The sequence below is a fragment of the Hypanus sabinus genome, chromosome 4, assembly GCF_030144855.1.
Source record: "Hypanus sabinus isolate sHypSab1 chromosome 4, sHypSab1.hap1, whole genome shotgun sequence".
Lineage (NCBI taxonomy): Eukaryota > Metazoa > Chordata > Chondrichthyes > Myliobatiformes > Dasyatidae > Hypanus > Hypanus sabinus.
In genome coordinates this window covers 115670648-115693431 of record NC_082709.1, presented here as the reverse complement: position 1 = coordinate 115693431, position 22784 = coordinate 115670648, and the positions used below count along the sequence as shown (strand labels likewise).

The 22784-nt window shown below is 39.8% G+C and overlaps 1 protein-coding gene across 1 annotated transcript in view; it reads left to right on the top strand.

The window, feature by feature from the left end:
- The window catches only part of sh3kbp1 (SH3-domain kinase binding protein 1), a 233277-nt gene that overhangs the window by 168272 nt on the left and 42221 nt on the right, over window positions 1–22784 (top strand). The window contains exons 9-12 of the mRNA XM_059967967.1: window positions 211–312; window positions 6655–6706; window positions 8100–8198; window positions 15580–15745. Coding sequence (XP_059823950.1) covers window positions 211–312; window positions 6655–6706; window positions 8100–8198; window positions 15580–15745 — 419 coding nt within the window. The remainder of the gene's footprint in view (window positions 1–210; window positions 313–6654; window positions 6707–8099; window positions 8199–15579; window positions 15746–22784) is intronic.

Genomic DNA, 22784 nt, shown 5'->3' with positions numbered 1-22784 from the left:
ACCTTAATCACTACCTTGATGCTTTTGCTTTTCTTTGCTCTGAGAATTGCTGTTGAGGGGAGAATCGCATACAAAATAAAATTACAACACTGATCTGACTGGTGCTTCTGATTGCAGAGAACTCTGATCACTCTGGGAAGCTTGGAAGCTCTTTCTGAGACTTAAACGAACACAAGAAATGCTCTAATTCTTTCTATTTCTGCTCCATAGGAATGTGCAGATGCCGGATGGTGGGAAGGAGAAATCAATGGTAAATGGGGAGTTTTTCCTGATAATTTTGTCAAGCTGCTGCCCCCTGACTTTGAAAAAGAGGTTAGTGAGTTTCCTCAATCTACAAACTTTGGATTTGGACAGCAGTAGAAACTGTTCATTTGCTTTTTAAAGAGTCAGTGTAGATCTTTGAAAATGTACAACTGAACTGATACCCAAAAAGACTAGATGTTAAATTAATGATTGTTGTGCGCAGTATCTGCTTGTTCATATTTTGGGAATGCATTAGGAAGGTATAAATATATTGGCAAGAACCTGGGGCTTAAGTATAGTCATCTCTTGGAATAAGAGTTTTGGGAAGAGAAGGAGCATCATAATCATGCTGCCATGCCTCATTTGTTATTTTAGTTTATATGAATGTTCTTTCCACCTCATATGCTTGAAAAAAGCAATTTTCTGCACTGTATTTAGTTATTGTGTTTTAATAAATGGGAGTGAAGCTGGTGTAAAATTTACATTGTTTGTCACTTTCTTCATTGTTGTCAGGCACCATATCAGGTGAAGGAGAACTTCAGAAATTATAAGGGCAATGGTGCCGAGAGTATAATGGTTGGCTAGGGTCCAAAATATTTTAATCTAGTTAGCAAATTGGTCTTGTGGCCGCTGCTCACTTTGGTAACTGAAGCATAAGATGTTAAATAACTAGAGAATAGAGACTCAAAATCTAATTCACAAAATTTGCCCAAAATACAGGGGAATGTGAATGTGGTTAAAGAAATTGTATGCATATATCCAGGAAACAAAAGTAGAATCTGAATATTTTGCAAATTAAAGTTGTATTTTGACGGAGTCAGATGCACAATAGAGCAAGTTCAATGGCTTATTGTTACTGATCTTTTTGTCATAGACTGTTTGCCTTACTCAGACTAAGAACTATATTGTGAGATATAACATTTATTCAGCACTTCTAGTATGATGCCACAATGTTGACAAAAAGTCCAAACAGAAACCATTTGCTTTCGAGGCCTGATTTGCAAGATCTTCTGTTGGTCTCCCCATGTAGCTATTCAATTTGCTTTATTTGAGGAACAGGAGTGCAGAGGAAAGCAAACAATTAACACCTTAATATAAGACATACTCAGCAGGCAAATCTCATTTAGAAGTTTAAATGAAGTTTCCTGGAATGAAGCCCTTTAAATCTCTTGTGAGGAATCAAACCCAACTTTAGCCCTGGGTGTTCTGCATTCCTTTAAATACCACTCCTCCATATCCAGGAAATGAATACTTGCTGACTGGTGAATCCTTATCCAACTTTCTGGCTTTCATCAAGAATCAATGACTACCAGAATTTTAGATCTAGTAAGTTTAGATATTAGAAGCTAAACCTTGTGTTGGTCCTTAGAAAGAAGAACAAGGGGAAAGAGACATGGGTCTCTTTTATGTGTCGAGAGGATTTACTGGTCATAGAGCACCACAAGAACAGAAACAGGCCTTTTGGCCCATCTGGTCTGTGCCAAACTGTTAAGCTGCCTGATCCAACGACCTGCACCAGGATCATAGTCCTTCATTCACGGCCCAGCCATGTACTTATCCAAATATTTCTTAAGTGTTATAGTAAAGCCCTCTTTTACCACTTCTGGCAGCTAGTTTCACAGTTGCACCATCCCCTGAGTGAAGAACTTCTCCCTCAGGTTCCCTTAAATATTTCATCTTTCACCCTTAACCTATGACCTCTAGAAACATTAATAGAAAAAACTTGCTTCCATTTATTCTAACTGTGCCCTTTATAATTTTGTATACTTCTATCAAATCTCCCCTCATTCTTCTATGCTCTGGAGAATAAAGTCTTAACATTAATTCAATGTTTCCCTGTAACTCAGGTCTTCAAGTCCTGAAAATATCCTTCTAAATTTTCTCTGTACTCATTCAATCTTGTTGATATCTTTCCTGTAGGTACGGTAGTGATCAGAAATACACAAAATACTCCAAATTTTATATCACCAGCGTCTTATACAACTTAAATATAACATCCCAATTCCTGTACTCAATACTCTACTATACAAGGGCTAATGTACCAAAAGCACTTTTGATCTGTGACGTCACTTTCAAGGAAATATGGATCTATGTTGAGTGAACTTGGCCTTTCCTCCTTGGACCGATGGAGGATAAGAGGTGACCTGATAGAGATGTATAAGATGATGAGAAGCATTGATCGTGTGGATAGTCAGAGGCTTTTTCCCAAGGCTGAAATGGTTACCACAAGAGGACACAGGTTTGAGGTGTTGGGGTGTAGGTACAGAGGAGATGTCAGGGGTAAGTTTTTTACTCAGAGAGTGGTGAGTACGTGGAATGGGCTGCCAGCAATGGTGGTGGAGGCGGATACAATAGGGTCTTTTAAGAGACTTTTGGATAGGTACATGGAGCTTAGAAAATTAGAAGGCCATAGGTAAGCCTAGTAATTTCTAAGGTAGGGACATGTTCGGCACAAGTCTGTGGGCCAAAGGGCCTGTATTGTGCTGTAGGCTTTCTATGTTTTTATCCCTTTGTTCTACCACAGTGCTTGATGCCCTCCCAAGTGCAGCACCTTACACTTCTCTGCATTACATTCGATCTGCCACTTTTAATAATAACAAGGGACAAGGAGCTAGCAGATGAACGAAATGAGTATTTTTTATCAATCTCTACCGTGGAAGACACTAGCAGTGTGCCAGATGTTGAAGGGTGTGAGGGAAGAGAAGTGAGTGCAGTTACTGTAACAAAGTAGAAGGTGGTCAAAAAGCTGAAAAACCTAAGAGTACATAAGTCACCTGGACGGGAAGAAATGCACCCTAGGGTTCTGAAAGAAGTAGTGGTAGAGATGACCATTAGTAATGATCTTTCAAAAATCATTGGACTCTGGCACAGTACCAGAGGACTGTAAAATTGCAAGTGTCACTCCCCACTTCAAGAATGGAGGAAAGCAGCAGAAAGCAAATTATAGACCAAAAACCTCAGTGGTTGGGAAGATGTTGGAGTCTGTTGTTAAGGATGAGGTTATGGAATACTTGGTGACACAGGACAAGATAGGACAAAGACAGCATGGTTTCCTTTTTCTAATCTTTTTATTAATTTTCAAATAGATAAGCATAACAACAGTAATAGTATAAAGAGATTGGGATTACATTATTGGTAAATAGCATATATGAATAAAAGCTATAGAAAACTCAAGTGTACTAAGCCTCCCAAACTCTTAATGTAATTAAACATGGTAAAAAAATGAAAAAATATCAAGAAACCCCAAATTAGAAAACAAAAAACTAAACTAAACAAAGCATGGTTTCCTTAAGGAAAAACCTTGTCTGACGAATCTGTTGGAATTCTTTGAAGAGATTACAAGTGGGATAGATAAAGGGGATACAGTGGATGTTGTATATTTGGACCTTCAGAAGACCTGTGACAAGGTGCCACACATGAGGCTGCTTACCAAGTTAAGAGCCCATGGTATTACAGGAAAGTTACTGACATGGTTAGAGCATTGGCTGATGGGCAGGAGGCAGCGAGTGGGAATAAAAGGATCCTTTTCTGGTTGGCTGTCAGTGACTAATGGTGTTCTGCAAGGATCAGTGTTGGGACTGCTTTTCATCGGGTATATCAGTGATTTAGATGATGGAATAGATGGCTTTGTTGCCAAGTTTGCAGATTATATGAGATTGGTGGAGGGGTAGGTAGATTTGAGAAAACAGGTGGGCTGCAGAAGGACTTAGGTGGATTAGGAGAATCAGCAAGAATGTGGCAAATGTAATAATGTTAGAAAATGCATGGTCATGCACTTTAGTAGTAGAAATAAATCAGCAGACTATTTTCTAAACAGGGAGAAAATCCAAAAATCTGAGATTCAAAAGGACTTGTGCAGAACAACCTAAAGGTTAACTTGCAGATTAAATCGGTGGTGAGGAAGGCAAATGGAATGTTAGCATTAATTTCAAAGAGGTCTAGAATACAAGAGCAGGGATGTGATGCAGAGGCTTTATAAGGCACTGGTGAACAGTTTTGGGCTCCTCGTCTGAGAAACTATGTGCTGGTATTGGAGCACATCCTGGTTTCACAAGGGATGATTCCAGGAATTAAAGGATTATCATTATGAGGAATGTTTGATGGCTCTGGGTTTGTATTGGCTGGAATTTAGAAGGATGAGAGGGGATCTCATTGAAACCTTTCAAATGTTAAAAAGCCTAGACCGAGTAGAGGTGGAAAGAATGTTTCCCATGGTGGGGCTGTCCAGGACAAGAGGGCACAGCCTCAGGATAGAGGGGCTATCATTTAAAACAGATGTGGAGAAATATCTTAGTCAGAGGGTAGTGAATTTGTGGAATTTGTTATCACAGGCAGCTGTGGAGGTCGGGTCACTGGTTGTATCTAAGGTGGAGCTTGATGGGTTCTTGGTTGGACGAGGCATCAAAGGTTATGGAGAAAAGGTAGGGAGTGAGGCTAAGGAGGGAAATATATGGATCACCCATGATTGAATGGCAGAGTAGACTTGATGGGCCAAATGGCCTAATTCTGCTCCTATGTCTTATAGTCTTATGGTCATTTCAGACCTTTTTTTTTAGCTATTCCAGATCCATCTGCAAACTTCCTCCCTGTCCACCGTGACCTCAGTCTTGGTGTTTCCATAAATCTGCTGATCCAGTTTACCACATTATCACCAAAATCGTTTACATAGATGACAGATAACAGCTGACCCAACACCACCACCTGCAGTTTGTCGCTAGTCACAGACCTCCAGTCAGAAGGGCAAAATTCTATTACCACTCTCTGGCTTCTCCCACTAAGCTAATTTTGAATCCAGTTTACTACTTCATCCTGAATGCTAAATTACTAAACCTTATAGATGAGCCTGGCTGGAACACCCTACCAGAGGTGGTGGAGAGGAAGATAATTTAGGGCAATTAAAATCCGGTAGGCACAAGGATGGCAGAAAAATGCAGGGTTATGTGGAAGGGAAGGGGTTAAATTGATCTTAAGAGTAGATTAAAAGTTCAGCACAACATTGTGGGCTGAAGGGCTTGGACTGTGCTGTTATGTTCCATATAATGTGTAAGTTAAATTCACCCATTGTCACCACCTTATATTTCCTGCAACTGTCTATTAATCTCTACAAATTGGCATCTCTAAATCTGGCTGACTATTGGGTGGTCTGTAATATAATCCCATTACGATGTGCTACACACAGCGCTGAAATAACGACACACAGTCGGTAAGTCATTTGGAGACTAGTTTACTCGAACTTTGCGGCACTGGCATTTAATCCCTAGCACCTGCCCTCTCCGGGCGGAAATGACGTCAGAGGTATATTACCAAAGTCTTCCCCCGCGCGCTGGCTACTTGTGAGCCGGTTCGCCTGCGCAGAAAGTGGGTAGCCACATAATTTTAATCTTAATTCCTAAAGAACTTTGCAATTTAAAAAAAAATACATTGTTACCTTATCCTCATGACCCTCCTCATCCTCATGAATTCCTCATGCAGAGTAAGTGAATTTGCATTCCTCGTGCAGAGTTGCATTTGTATGTATTAACTTATCAAAGTGTCCCAGTTGGGGATGGTTGAAGCTTTATAATTTAGTCTATTTTGAGCACAGGCAAGTGAAGATTTTTGTTGTCATCTTGGGTAGAATTTAAGTATCAGAATCAGATTTATTGTCACTGACATATGTTCTGTTGTTTGGTGGCAGTAATACAGTGCAGGCATAAATTACTGTAAGTTACAGTAAAAATAGTGTGAAAGAGGAATAGTATGGTAGTGTTCTTTGAATGTTCAGAAGTCTGATGGCAAAGGAGAAATTGTTGTTGCTAAAAAGTTAAGCTTGGGTCTTCAGGTTCCTGTACCTCCTCCCTGCCAGTAGTAATGAGAAGATGGCATGTTCCGGATGTTGGAAATCTTTCATGATGGAAGTAGTGTATATCTTTAGGTTTTCTGATGTTTGGAGACTGAACATGTTATAGCTAAGTAAACTCAGTAAATTAGTCAAGAAGTATTGTTTATCCTTTACTTTTATCCACTGGCTCATTATTTGCATTAAGTAATGCATGGATTTGTGGAGCTCAGGGTTTCCTTTTGTGAGAAGATAATCTATATGCAATGTGAGCATTAAACATAATCCTCTACACAATTGGATGCTCTTACAGTGTAGTTATCATATGTTCAGTTTATTCAAGATGAACCCATGCTTCAGATTTTAGACCTTTCTTCTCCAAGTTGAAATTCTTTTCTGGAAGGAACCGTGATCCTTTTATTGCCACTTTTTGTAAATATTTAAGCTGGTTCAGTGAGAATGTTATATTTCCTGTGTTAAGGTCTGAGTGGTTCCAGTGATTCGTTATCTCCTGCCCTTCAGACACAGTGTTTATTGTAGTGCTGAAATGAATGTGAGTTTGTCTCTGTTAACTTGTTTATTTTGTTTCTTAGCGACCTAAGAAACCTCCACCGCCTTCAGCTCCAACTGTGAAACCAATACAAGGTAATATTTATTAGTTATAAGTTATTATTTTTAAATAACATACTGTTAACATTTGTTCCCATTGTAAAAGATTCTTAATCAAAGTGCACTTCTTCTGATTTATGGAAATCATTCTTTATTTTGTGAAACTTATTACATTGAATTTAATTTTGAGATTGCAATATATAATTACAATTGCTTTATTTTAAATTTTTTTGGGGATTGCATTGGTTGTTGAATTATTGGGTTGATGTAAAAGGTTGGGAAAGTAATAGATTACTTGTTCTTTTTTTTTAAAAAAGAGTGAAGTATATCTCTTTGGGAAGCTGATTATAGTTTATAATTCACCATTAGCAAGTTTAATCTTTGGCTCTGAGGGTACACTATGGCTCTGAGCCATAAGGGTACACTAAACAATGACAACAGAATCATGTTGTTCTGTTCTGAATTCTGTGTGCCTAGTGCATTCCAAGTGAGTATCAACAACATGAAATGCATATAAATTAATATAGCAGGCTGAAGATGCGCAACAGAGCAGATAACATCTGATGCCTTTCATACTTGAATAGCCTTATTTTTATTTTCGTCTGTTGCTGATAAATTTTGCTCTTGAATGTTATTCCCTCATTTACTTATGAAGAAATTAAAGGTTTATATCTCACTTGTTTTCTTACTGAGCTGACATTAACTAAGGGTGTCTGGTTTTGGGCTAAGCTTTGTTTTAGTTCTGGGTGCTAAATGGGTACCAAATTTTTAATATAAATATAGAATTTTGCTTCAAAACAAAAGATTAAGTGTTGTTAGCAGAATTTAACAAAGTACTTTTTTATAATTTAGTTGTTTCTGATTACGTCCTCTTTCATATTTTGTTTAGGTTTATTATTATGCCATCTAGTGAGTGTTCAGTATTATACATAATCTGGGTTTTGTGAATGAGCCTTGTTGCTTTTGTTGCTTAAATATACTTTGAGTTGTAATCCTTTTTTGTAGTTTTGTTTTTTAACTAGCTAGATATCCCCAGTAAATATGTACATGGAAATTATTTATTATACTATGAGTAGTTGCAAGAGATTTACTACTGAAATTGGTGCATGTGGCTTGTCAGAGCTTTCTGTTACGCACCCGCAATGCTCAGTCAATCAGAAATCTAATGGAAGGACATTGTAATGCATAATAAATTTCAACAGTCTCATTTCAAGGATGGCATTCTGCTCATGGTAATCTACACACACAGGCTTGCAGGGAAGTGAAGAAAACCTGTTGTTCATTGTGAGCTTTTGTTGGCATAGCATCATTTTTTTCCAAGGCTACTGCACTGCCAAGCACTATTCTATGAATACACTTTAATGTTCCTTATAAGTTTTTTTTAAACTCTGCATTTTCCTTAATAGAATGTCACAATTTGGTTTGCTAGGACCCAAATATGATGGTTTGATCGTGGACAAAAAGAATGAAGCAAAGAAAGTACCTCCAGAAAGGCCAGACTCCTTACCAACAAGGATAGAGGACAAAGGTATGAAATTTGATACCTGCCCACACCTTGGACTGATTCTTATCTTTCAGTGCTAAATGGATGTCTAACAGGTGCACAGAGCTTTGCACAGGTAGTAGCATTGTCCTTTTCTGTTGCAATCTCTTGATTGGTGAAAGAGTCCAAGGGCGCAAGTCCAGGAGAGGTTGAGATATTGGCCTGCCCACTATTTGTGGCTGCAGGATTGGTGTGGATTTGTGTTGCATAGTAACCTGTAGTAATTGAAGTACTATGACAACCAGCAGTGTTGTTTTGTGATGACGTACAAGAGGGTATTGAGCCATTAAAAAAACACCAGGAAATTTTAAAGTTCTTATGATGCTGTTGCTCTTTCACTAGTAAATTCTATTAATTTTCTGCAGGCTGCTCAGTCACTGTTGTTTGAGTAAAAGAATATTATTGGGATTGAAGGCCAACTCCTTCAGAATACCAACTGCACATTGGCAATCTCTTTTTCATGCTGTAGTATTTCTTAGGGAATCCTGTTGAGTTTGAGTAGGAACAAAGAGCTAAAAACAATGGGACTCAGCTCCGTGTGATTTTTGTGTCTGGACATTGTAGCTTTCCCTAATATGCAACAAAGGATCTTGATAGCAATTCTGTAAATGAAAAAAACTTACACAATGAATGTACAGGTTTTAATATTCAGAACATTAGAGGTACTCGTTTAACCCAACCTGAATAGCTATAAAACAGGGTTTCAGATTTCCACATTTGTTGGGAAGAGCAGGATGAGAAGAGAGAAAAAATTGTGTGACCTTAGCCCTTTGTTTAGGACCCCCTCCCTCATTTTGAGTAGCTATCTGGAAACTCATTGTCAGCTCTTTTTATTATTTTAAGCACCTTGGTTAGATCATCCCTTAATCTTCAATTGCAGTCTGCGCAACCTGCCTTTCTAATCTTAGACTTGATCCCTGTTATTTTGGTGAATCTATTCTGTAACCTTTCCAAGGTTAATTTGACCCTATTGAAGTTTGGTACCCATCCCTTTTATTATATGGGGTTAACCAGAGGCTTGCACAGCTGTAGCGTAATATTCAGCCCTTGGAATTCCAGCTGTATTAGGATAAAAGCCAACCTTCTTTTTGCTTGTGCATTTGCTTTTAGTGATATCTTATACAAATTCTTTTTATTTTTTACTGCATCTTGTGTCATTTATAGCTATCAATGACCTAGTTAGACTAAATAAATATAGTGGAAAAACTAAAGCCTTTGTTTCAGATCCTGTGGGACACATCCTACTAACGTTCCCACTATTTCTGTATATTGCCATGTGCTGCTCCTAACAGTAATGCCTTTCCTATGTCGCAACAAAAACCTATGTATTTCCCTTTTTGCTAACAGTTTCTTGGTGCTTATAGCTAAAAAAAAAATGCATGAGTGATGACTATCTTTGCTCTAGCATTCTATGAACATATGGCCTGGACTTAGTGTTAACATATATGAGGGCAATGAGGTCAGGCTTGTCAAGCAGCAATGATTTCAGATAAGGGATAATCTAGCAGCCTTGCTATTCATGGGTATTACTGACTCACACTTTCAGTATCTGGAGCAGTATTAACCAGAAACCTGAGGCAAGCAGTTGTGAGATCTAGCCAAAAACAATGAATCTTGCATTGAATGACTTTCTTCTTGTTTCCCAATGTCTTTTCACCTTTAATAACAGAAGTCAGAATTTGATTGGAATATCCTGTACAGTACTTACTTACCTGTGTCAAGAAATTCAACACTATTGGACAAACCAACTTACTTGATTTATGCAAAGTGTTCCCTCTGCCTTCTGCCAGTACATCAAGCTGCATTATGTGCCATTTTCAAAAAGCCCTACAGGAGCTCACTAAAGCCTCCTTAAAGAACTCATCCAAAATCCATGAGAAGGGTAGTATGTTGGCAATCCATCATCTGTAAAATTTCCCTCCAATTCTTTACTTAGAAATATTTGGCAGTTCATTGTCAGTGAGTCCAAATGCTGACAATTAATACTCAACAGCACCTCACATAAAGGATTACAACAATCTAAGAAGATGGTTCATTGCTACCTTCCCAAGAACAGTTGGGGACTGACAAATGATGTTGTCCTTTTTCAAAGACATTCACATCTTGCAATTTAATAAAAGGAAAAGGGATAAGGGCAACTTTTTCCCCTAATTGTGCTTCTATTTCCACAGCAGTATGCTAGATTTAAGCTGGTTATGGTACCTTTACCTAATGCACCATTAGTAATGTTGAAAGATTATAGTATTGTTAAGCTTGGGGATGCATTAATATTGACCAGATTATTTCCCTGATCGTTACAGATGTTAACCCATTAAGCCACATGACATTTAAGCATTGCTTGAAAAATAGTAACATGGAAGGTTATTGTGGGAAAGTAGGAGGATGTGATAGGTCTAAATGTTTGTTGTACAAACCCAGGCAGGCATTTGAAGGGCCAAAATGTGTGAATAAATGTGGAGTTACAAGAAAAAGAAAGACAAATTGTTAAATGTTCACTTACAAAGGAACTTGGATGTCCTCCGTCAGTCACTGAGAGCAAAAATCCAGGAGCAGGAAGTAGTTAAGGGAGTAAATAGTATGATAGCCTTCACTTCAGAATGCTTGAGTAAGAGTGGGTATGTTTTGTTATGGTAGTGTGACCAAAAATATTATGTGTAGTTTTGGACTGCTTGTCCATGAAAGGATATATTTTAGAGCAGAGGTTCCCAAACTTTTTTATGCCATGGAGCCCTAGCATTAACCAAGTGGTCAGTGGATCCCAAATTGGGAACCCCTGCTATACAGAGTGCGCTGTTAATGTTCTCCAGGTTAATTCCTGGTGTGATGGAATTGGAGTTTTTGGAAACATTGGGCTGATGAGCTGTATACTCTAGAGAGTTGAGAATAATTAAGGGGATCTCATTAAAATGTAAAAGATTTTGACAAGCCTAGAAAATTGGATATATTAAGAATGTTTTCCCTGGCTGGAAACTTGGGAATAGGTGATTACAGTCTCAGCAAGTAAGACAAAACATTTAGGACAGAAATGAGAACAAGAACCTGTGATATTCTCTACCACAGTCGGCTGTGAAGGCCAAGTCACTGAATGTATTTCAGACACTTGATTTCCTGTCATTAAAAATAAGGTATTGGGAGTAAGCAGGGATATGATAGTGAGCAGAGAGGACCAGTCATGATCTTATTGAGTGGCAGAGTAGACTTGAAGGGCAGAACACATGCAGCTATTCTGCACCACCTCATCTGCAATGTTGTTCTTTCTTTTTAGAAGAAATAATGTGAGTTGCATCCTTTCATCATTTGCCTTGCTATGCATTTGTAATTGGTAAATTGCCATTTGGGAAGTTGTATGCTTAATTTTAATGGATAAATAGCCACAGCAGAGTAAATTCTTCAGTGGAATGAATCCCACTTTCCAATATAAAGCCAGTCACAAAGTTTTAGCCTTGTGCCTGAAGATGGAACAGCTGGGAATTTCAAAAAATACTTCTAGCATGACATATAGTGAATTGCTTTTTTCCTTCAATGGCATCAATAGTGCTTGCTGGTATGAAAGTCGTTATAAGTAAATACTGCTTTAAACAGCAGATAGATTATTTAGGAAACTTGATTGAACAAAATATAGCTGCAGAAATTATGCTGAACATACCACATAGAATCATTTTGCACTACAGCACAGAATTAAGCCCTTCAGCCAATCTAGTCCATGCCAAATTGTCGCTCTGCCTAGTCCCATCAACCCACACCTGGAACAGAGCCCTCCCATCCTAAATGTAAACTTCTCTTAAATGTAGCAATTGAACCCGCATCCACCACTTCTGTTGGCAGATCATACCACTCTCTGAATGAAAAAAATCCCCCTCAGGTTCCTGTTAAGTATTTCACCTTTTACCCTTAACCTATGAACTCTTTCTTTTCCCATCCAACCTTGCATTGCATTTGCATTTACCTTATCCATATCTCTATCAAATCTCCTCTTTGTCCTATGATCCAGGAAATAAAGTCCTAACCTCATTCGACCTTTCTTGGTAACTCAGGTCAAATCCTGGCAACATACTTGTTAATTTTCTCTGTAATTTTTGAATCTTATTGATATCTTTCCTGCAGGTAGATGACCAGAATTGCACATAATACTTCAAATTTGGCCGCACCAATTTCCTATACAATTTGAATATAACATCCTACCTCCTATACTCAAAACTCTGATTTAGGAAGGTCACTATGCCAAAAGCTCTCTTTATAACCCTATCTACCTGTGACACCACTTCTAAGGAATTATGGATCTGTATTCCCAAATCCTTTTGCCCTACCACATTTCTCAGTGCCCTACCATTCACTGTGTATGTCCTACTGCTGGTTTGTTCTCCCAAAGTACAACACCTCACATTTGTCTGCATTAAATTCAATTTGCCATTTCTGCACCCATTTTTCCATGTGGTCCAGATCCAACTGCAAGCTTTGATAACTTTCCTCACTGTACTACGATCCCAGTTTTGGTATCAGCCACAAATTTGCTGACCAAGTTTACCACATTATCATCAAGGCCTCCAGTCAAAGAGGCAACAACTACTGCCACTCTCTGGCTTCTCCTGCTAAGCCAATATTGAATTCAGTGAATTCAATTTACTACTTCTCTATAATTATCTTGAAACTAATGGATTATGATCACTAGATCTAAAATGTTCACCTACACACTCATCAGTCACCTGCCTTGTCTCATTTTCTAATAGGAGATCCAGTATTACCCTCTCTCTAGTTGGGACCTTTGCATATTGATTAAGGACATTTTCCTGAACACATTTGACAAACTATCCCACCCAATCCTTTTATAGTGTCAGTTAATATCTGGAAAGTTAAAAGCATCTACAATCATAACCATATTTTTCTTGCAAGTTTCTGCTATCTCTACAGATTTGTTCCTCTAAATTCTGCTGGCTATTGGGTGGTCTATAATATAATCCCATTAAGATGGTCATCCCTTCCTTATTCCTCATTTCCACTCATATAACTTCAGTAAATGACCCCTACATTCTGTCCTGTCAGAGCGCTGCTGTAACATTTTCCCTAGCTAGTAATGCCATGCATCATGCTTTAACTCCCTCCTGTCTATCATGTTTAAAAGCAACAGAATCCCAGAACATTGAACTGCCACTTGCAACCAAGTCTCACTTGCAACCAAGTTGGCTACAATATCATTAATTCTGCATGATGATTCTTGCTGTCAACTCTTCTGCTTTACCTGTGCATCGAAATAGATACAACTCAGACTGTTAGTCACACCATGCTCAACCTTTTGGTTCATGTCTTTATATGTAAGCTGCACATTTACTTTCTTCATGACTGCTGCATTAGCTGCCCTGGGGTTCCCATCCCTCTACAATTCTAGTTTAAGCCCCTGGAACACTAGCAAAGCTTCCAGAAAGGATATTGATTCCCCTCCAGTTCAGGTGCAAACTTTCTTATTTATACAGGACCCACCTTTCCCTGGAGTCCAGCAATTAAAATAAATAAATAAACATACCTGGAGCTCGACCTCCTGCACCATTTCCTTAGTCACATGTTAAGCTGTCTTATCTTCCTGTTTCTAGCCCCACTTGCACGTGGTGTGGATAACATTCCTGTGTTCAGCACTTTGAGATCCTATCCTTTAACTTAGCGTCTAACTCCCTGAATTGATTCTGCAGTACCTTGTCATGGTACTGACATGGACCATGAACTTTGGCTGCTCAGCCTGCCCTTTAAGAATGCTATGGACTCGATCAGATATGTCCCTGACACAAACACTAGGTACACAACTTACCATCTGGGAATCTTGTTCTTGTCCATAGAACCTTCTGTAAAACCCCTAACCAATGAGTCTCTTACCACTACTACTTGCGTCTTATTCCTCCTTCCCTTCTGAGTCACAGAACTAGACTCTGTGCCAGAGACCAGCTGTTGTGGCTTTCCACTGCTAGATCTCACCTCCCCCCCACACAACAGTATCCAAAGCAGTGTACTTGTTACTAAGAAGAATGGCCACAGGGGTACTTAGCAAAGGCTGCCTAGCCCCTTTCCTCTCCTGACAGTCACGCAGTTACCTCCTGAATGATCTGTAGTTCATCCAGCTCCAGCTCTAGTTCTCTAACACGGTCTGTAAGAAGATGCAAATAAATGCACTTCCTGCAGGTGTAGTTGTCAGGAAAACTGGAGGTCATCCTGTCTTTCCACATCCTGCAAGTAGAGTGCTCCTCTGTCCTGTCTGTCATTCCCACTGCTCTAACTGTGCAACAACAAAGAAAGAATGAAAAATAAAAACTTACCACAAGCTTAGCTTAGCCTCTGCTGCTTCTCAGCATAGCCTCTTGAGTCAAAGCTTTAAGCTCCTCTCTGTATTCCTGGCCCACACCAACAATGGCTACTTCCACAATGACTGCCCCCTTTAAAGCTAACTTCTGTTTATTGGCTCTTGCCAAGTGCCTAGTAACCCAAACGATCTCGAGCTCCACCAAAAGTCCCAACAGGGTTTGCTTGCTTTTTAAATATTGCGCTCACTCATCACAAGCAGTGGTCTCAAGTTCTATTGTATTGGTTAAAAGAAACACACATTTTGTCAAGATACATTTATGAATTATGAAAGCATGGCAGTGCCTACACTTCCTTAGGAGTTTGCAAAAATTCAGCATAGCATCTAAAACTTTGACAATCTTCTATTGATGTGAAGGAGAGTATATTGACTGGCTGCATCCCAGCCTGGTATGGAAGCAACAATGCTATTGAACAGAAAATCCTATAAAAAGTAGTGGATACGGCCCAGTCCATCAGGGGTAAAGCCCTCCCCGCCACTGATCACATCTACACAGACTGTTATCGCAGGAAAGCAGCATCCATCATTAGGGATCCTCACACGCAGGTCATTCTCTCTTCTCGCTGCTGCCATCAGGAAGAAGGTACAGGAGTCTCAGAACTCACACCACCAAGTTCAGGAACAGTTATTACCTCCAACCATCAGACTTCTGAACCAGTGGGGATAACTTCACTTGCCCCATCCCTGAACTGTTCCCATCACATATGGACTCACTTTCAAGATCTCTTCATCTCATGTTCTCAATATTGATTGATTATTTATTTATTATTACTTTGGGATTTTTTAGTATCTGCACAATGTTGTCCTTTGCACACTGGTTGTCCTGTTGGTGTGGTCTTCATTGATTCTAATAGGGTTATTGGATTTATTGAGTATGCCTGCAAGAAAATGAATCTCAGGGTTGTACATGATGACATATCATATACGTACTTTAATAACATGTTTACCTTGAACTTTGAATGTTTTATAAAGGATGAATTTCTTCAGTACTCTTGTACCTTAATACTTGATTACACATTTTAGAAGAAAAGCCAGAGAGAGATCAGAAAGGCATAGAACTGTGCAAGCCCGCAGTACCTGCAATACCACCGAAGAAACCTTTGCCTCCTAAGACTAATTCTTTAAACAGACCAAATGCATTGCCTCCTAAAAGGCCAGAAAGACCAGCAGTACCTGCAGCACATACCAGGTATGTTTTGACATCTCTGAACAATTTTCACTTGATATTCAATATTTGTTTGTTGTAACACTGAAAGTTAGCTTTTCATTACTGATTAATTTTGTTAGATACAAGAGCAGAAGTACACCATTTGGTCCCTTCATTGTAATACAAAATTTTAAATAGTTTATATGACAAATATGAAAAGTATTTGCTTTCAATTTCTGAAGTTTATATCTCAAAGATCTGTTCTCTTGTATATCTGTATTGCAACAAAACATTTACTGTTTTTCACGTATATGACAATTTCCTCATTATAAATGCTAATAGCACAAAATAGTTGCAAATTGTCTGTGTTAACGGTAGCACCTCACCCATTGATATCACTTTTTTATTTTTTTGTCTAAGACTCGTGTTCAAGTATATATTTAAGTATGCATAATAGTTTTTTTGTCCTGCGCTAATTATCACTCACTTCTTTGACCTCATCTTTTTTCCCAGTCCTGAAGAAGGGTCTTGGCCCAAAACATTGACTATTTACTCTTTTCCATAGATGCTGTCTGGCCTGCTGAATTCCTTCAGTATTTTGTGTGTATTGCTTGGATTTCCAGCATCAGCAGATTTTCTCTTGTTTGTGATAACCCACCTTTGCATGCTTATCACCAGAATTAGGTTTCAACTGCATGTGCAACAGCACAGAAATCAAGAAGTAATCTTGTTAGCATTTGACTGTTCAATCTACAGTAGTTAATTTATGTTTGAATTTAAAAATCCCGTATCTATTATTATTAGAGTAATACAATGTAAATAGGACCCTTTGCCCTATCTAGTTAATGCCTCATCTTCAAAGGCCAATCCAGTTAGACCCACGCTGCTGCGCTTTCTCCATAATTTTTCTTTGCCTGCTCCAAGCATTTGCCTTTAAGAATCAAAGAAAGTATATGTGAGAAACTGTGTATAACAAGTTGTTCAAATTTAGAATATACTGCTGGAAAGTAGTGGATGCACTTTGTCTAGCAGCTTTCAAAAGATAACTGAATAATCCTCAATTAAAGGAAATGCCCATTCACTGGTTTCTCTTTATCTGTTCTACAAGTCACTTGCTTAAACTAAAGAAAATTAATTCAATATTATTTCAATAATTCTTATTAAAATATTCTGTTATTAGATCTTTTATTATAGATTTCATCTTTTTCCTACTACTGATGTTAAGCTAATACATCAGTAATTCCCTGTTTTCTATTCCTTAAATAATCATGTTACTACCCTTTAATCCACAGCATAATAAAAGCATCAATTTCAAACTATAGGATGTAGGTTCTTGGGATTTATTGGCTTATGGTCTCACAAACCTTTCTAGAACTATACTTTTTATTACTATTAATTACCTACAGTTTATCATGCCAGTTAGGCCCTCAGTTCTTTGGCAGAGTATTTGCACCTTTGCATAAAAACACAGTATAGGTCTTTCTGCCACTTCCATATCCTGCAGTATAAGTTGACCCTTTTTTATCTGCAACGGACCCTATTTTCCCTTGCTTGACTTTTTCTTTTTACAACTGAAGAAATTTAGATCGATATATTTCAGAGTTTAGAAGAATGAGGAATGATCTCACTGAAACATGTAAAGTCCTTAGGGGAAGCATAGGAATTTCTTTGTGCAGAGAGTGGTGAATCTCTGGGGTCTCTTGGAGGCTTATGGAGGATAGATCATTAGGGGTATTTACAGAGGAAATAAATTGTCCTAAAAACTTGGGGCACTGGCACATAAGAGGAAATGAGGAATGATCGTGTTGGATGGCAGAGCCAGCTCGAGTAAACATTTCTTATCTTCTTGCTTTTTCAAAATTGTTAAGTCTAATTTTTGTTTGTATTCTGTCCACTCATAGTGCCTCGAGAAAGTATTCAGCCCCTAACCCTTTGTTCACATAAATGAGTGTTAGAACCAGGAATTTTGATCAATGCTCCCTTTTTCAGAGTAGAATCCAAGAAGCAAGGAAAATTGTAAAGCATGAAAAACTAAAAATTCAAAAACTGAAGTGTCAGCAGTTCAAAAGTATTCATCCTCCTTTGCTCAGTTCTTAGTAGCACCACCTCTCACAGCTATTACAGCCAGTAGTCTATTTTGATAAGTCTATTAACTTTGCACAACGTGATGGAGTGGGAGACATGCCATTCTTCCTTGCAAAATTGCTCAAATTTGCCAAGTTAGTTGGGGAGTAGCAGTGGACAGCAGTCTTGAGGTCCTGCCAGAAATGTTCAGTTAGGTAAAGGTCAGGGCTCTGACCGAGCCACACAAGGACATCAATTTTCTTTATTTGAAATGCTCCATGATAGCTCTGGCAGTGTGCTTTGAGTCATTGTCCTGCTGAAAGATGAACTTCCTCCCCAGTTTAATCTTCCTAGCAGAGGCTAGCAAGTTTTATCCAGGTCTCTACATTTAGCAGCATTCATCTTCCCATCAATCCTGATTAGATTTCCAGTCCAGGGATGCTGAAAAGCATCCCCATAGCATGATGCTACCTCCACCATATACTACAGTAGGGATAGTGTTACTGGCTGATATGCAGTATATGATTTGTGCCATATGAACCAGTGAGTGTTGAGGCAAAAAACTTACACTTTAATCTCATCTGACTACAAGACCTTCTTCCACTTATTAGTATCTTCTAAGTGACACTTTGCAAAATTTTTATGGGCAACGATATGTTTTTTATTCAGCCAGGGCTTCTTCCTTGCCACTCTTCCATGAATACCCTTTTTGTGGAAGGCCTTAGATATTGTGGAGCCACAAACTTCATTTCCATTTACAGCCACTGACTTCTGCAGCTCACTCAGAGTGACTGTTGGCGTCATAGTTATCTTTCTTATAAGTGCCATTCTCAGGCGACAAGTGTAGAGGAGGCAGTCTGACCTAGGCAGCATATGTTCATTGCCTTTGAGGTGATTTTGTACCCTTGTGCTTCTCTATTATCATTTCCCTGTCTTGTCTTGAATGCTCTTTTGTCTTCATTTTAGATTGGTCTTTTGAAAATCGACCATTCTGTTGGACCTTAGAAACAGAGGTAGTATTCACAGTATTCTAATGAATTCATTGAAAACAGGTGATCCTTCAATTTTCTACATCAACAACTGCTTTAATTCTGGGATGTTTGAGGGTTTCCTTGCATGATCTGCTTGCTTCAGGTCCTTCCACAACATTTCTATATGATTAAAGTCAGGACTTTGACTCAGCCATTCCAAAACATAAATTTTCTTTTTAAACTATTCTGTTGTTTATTTACTGTTGTCTTTCAATCATCCAACTTCTATTGAACTTCAGGTGACGGACTGCTACCTTGACATTCTCCTGTAAAATATCTTGATACAGTTTTGAATTAATTGTTCCCTCAACAATTGCAAGCTGACCAGGCCCTGAGGCAGCAAAGCAGTCCCAAACCATGAGCTTCTTTCACCATGCTTCGCTGTCGGACAGCATCATGGTTTGGGGAGGTTTTGGTGTTAGTGTGCGGTGTCCTTTTCCCTCCAAACATAGCAGTATGCATGTCTGCCAGAAAGTTCATCCTTTCATCCATGTGCCTGTTCAATACCCCTAATGTTTTAGCCTCCACCACCATCCCTGGCAAGTCATTCTAGGCACTCACAACCCTCTGTGTAAAAAAAAACTTACCCCTGATGTCTCCCCTAAACTTCTCTCCCTTAACTTTGTGCCTATGCCCTCTGGTATTTGCTATTGTTGCCCTGGGAAACAGGTACTGACTATCCACCCTATCTATGCCTCTCATAATCTTGTAGACCTCTATCAAGTCCCCTCTCATTCTTCTACGCTCCAAAGGGAAAAGTCCCAGCTCTGCTAACCTTGCTTCCTATGACTTGTTCTCCAATCCAGGCAACATCCTGGTAAATCTCCTCTGCACCCTCTCCATAGCTTCCACATCCTTCCGTTACGAACCCCGTAACTGGGTCACTTACCAGCAAAGATAGGGAGGTCCGTTGAAGTCTGATGGTACTATTTTTAACAGTATTTATTAATAAAAATACACAAAAATAATATCAATGCAGACATACAGATAATCTGCGTCGTCAATACTAAATCTAAAAGTGCAGGTATAATAATAATAATCAATAAGAAGTAGCTCTATCGTTGTCTGGGGGATAATGTATTGTCCGATGGAAATATAAAAGTCACTCAGTTCATTCAGGCTGCAGCCTTTTGGTTGGAGAGAGAGAGAGAGAGATTTTTAGAAACTTGCTGGCTTTCCTTTTTATGATTTTGATCTGTCAGAAGTCCCGTTGATGTGGCCATTCACTTGTGGCCTCTCCTTTAGCTAAGCCGTTCTTCCATGATGAGCCTGCTACCCTGGCAAGGGAGGACACGCACAGGCCCTCACCGGCGTTCGCTATTAAACGCTGTCACTGGCTTTCCAGCGTTTCTCCTGGTGCATCTAAAGGGGTTGTTCCCTAGACCCTCTTTTATCCTTACTCACAGGGTCTCAGATGTCAATCAGGTTGGGGTGATGCAATCCCTCAACCAGCCCACTCAGGTCATCCCCTGAGGGGCTTCAATGAATAGTACAGTACTCAATACACAATTCGGTCTCCAAGAGACAATAGCCGTTATCAGGGGTTTTGTTTTCGCTGAGGCCAGGACACATTCTAAAACCTTGTGGATTCTCTCTCATTTCCTGGGTCCCAGACCCGAATTAATAGTGATCTTGCGATTCTTAAAAAGGACTTTGTACCCTTCGGCCCCTCAGAGTTGTGGCACATTCGTAACACTTCCTATAATGAGGTGACCAGAATTAAACACAATATTCTTAAGTGCGGTCTCACCAGAGATTTGTAGAGTTGCAACATGACCTCTGTACTTTTGAACTCAATCCCCCTGTTAATGAAGCCTAGCAACCCATAGGCCTTCTTAACTGCCCTATCAACCTGTGCAGCGACCTTGAGGGATGTATGGATTTGAATCCGATGGTCCCTCTGTTCATCCACACTCTTAAGTAACTGACCATTAATCCTGTACTCAGTCTTCTGGTTTGTCCTTCCAAAATGCATCACCTCACACTTGTCCGGATTGAACTCCATCTGCCATTTTTCTGCCCAACTCTGCAGCCTATCTATATCCTCTTGTAACCTTCAACCACCTACAGCTCCATCCACAACTCCTCCAATCTTCGTGTCATCCGCAAACTTAATTACCCATCCTTCTGCCTCTACATCCAGGTCATTTATAAAAATCACAAATAGCAGGGGTCCCAGGCCAGATCCCTGTGGCACTCTACTAGTCACCAACCTCCAGGCAGAATACTTTCCTTTCACAGCTACCCTCTGCTTTCTTCCTTTAAGCCAATTTTTTATCCAAACAGCCAAGGTTCCACTTATCCCATGCCTCATGACTTTCTGGATGAGTCTCTCATGAGGGACCTTGTCAGATGCTTTGCTAAAGTCCATGTAGACCACATCCACTGCCCTACCCTCATCAATTTATTTTGTTGTCTCTTTAAAAAACTCGATCAGGCTCATGAGGCAAGATCTTCCCTTTACAAAGCCATGTTGACTATCCATGAGTAGACTGTACTCTCCAAATGCTCATAGATCCTATCCTTAAGAATCCTTTCCAGTAGTTTGCAGACCACCGACGTAAGACTCACCAGTCTATAGTTCCCAGGTTTCTCCCTATTACCTATTTTAAATAAGGGAACTACATTTGCCATTCTCCAGTCCTCCGGCACTTCCCCTGTAGCCTAAGAGGATTCAAAGATCACAGCTAATGCTCCTGCGATCTCTTCTCTCAATTCCCACAGCAACCTGGGGCGTATCATATCTGGCCTTGAGGATTTATCAATCTTGATGGTTTTAAGAAGATCCAGCACTTCTTCCTTAATCTCCACATTGTCCAGCACACAGGCCTGCTCTACTTCGATCTCATCCTGATCAAGATCCTTTTCACTTGTGAATACTGAAGCAAAGTATTCACTTAGGACCTCCCCAATCTCCTCTGCCTCCAGGTGCATGTTGCCCTCTTTATCCTTTAGTGGTCCCACCTTCTTTCTCATCATTCTCCTGTTCTTCACATACGCATAGAACGCCTCAGGGTTCTCCCTAATTCTACATGCCAAGACTTTCTCGTGCCCCCTTCGAGCTCTCCTAAGTCCTTTCTTTAGCTCCTTCCTGGCTACCCTATATTTCTCTTAAGCCCCTCCTACTTCCTGCTTCTTATATCTAACATATGCTTCCTTTTTCCTCTTGACGAGTTGCCTCACATGTTTCGTCAGCCACGGTTCCCTTTTCCTACCATTTTTTCCTTACCTCAGTGGGACAAACCTATCCTGAACCCAGCTCAAGTGGTCCCTAAACTTCTCCCACATTACTTCTGTGCTTTCCCATCTGAACATCTGTTTCCAATTTACCCTCGCTAGTTCCTGCCTCATCCCTTCAAAGGTAGCCCATCCCCAGTTAAGCACTTTACCATTTCATCTGATTTTATCCCTTTCCATAGCAATGCTGAAGCTAAGGGAATTGTGGTCACTCTCACCAAAATGCTCCCCCGCCAAGAGGTCTGTCACCTGACCAGGTTCATTACCCAGAACTAGATCCAGTATAGCCTCTCCTCTCATCAGCCGGTCCACATACTGTGTCAGGAATCCTTCTTGAACACACCTGGCAAATTCAGCCCCATCTATCTCCCTTGCACTCAGGAGGTGCTAGTCAATATGAGGGAAGTTGAAATCACCCATAACTACTACCCTGTATTTCCTGCACCATTCTAAAATCTGCCTGCTTATCTGCTCTTTGATGTCCCGAGGGCTATTTGGGGGCCTATAGACTACTCCCAGTACAGTGATTGATCCCTTCCTATTTCTGACTTCCACCCAGACTGACTCCATGGACACTCCTTCTGCAGCGTCCTCCCTTTCTGTAGCCGTGATACTATCCCTGACCAGCAATGCCACTCCCCCTCCCCTTTTCTACCGCCCATCCTAATCCTTTTAAAACACCTGAACCCCAGGACCTGCATCATCCAATCCTGCCCTTCCTCCAACCAAGTTTCAGCAACGGCCACAAC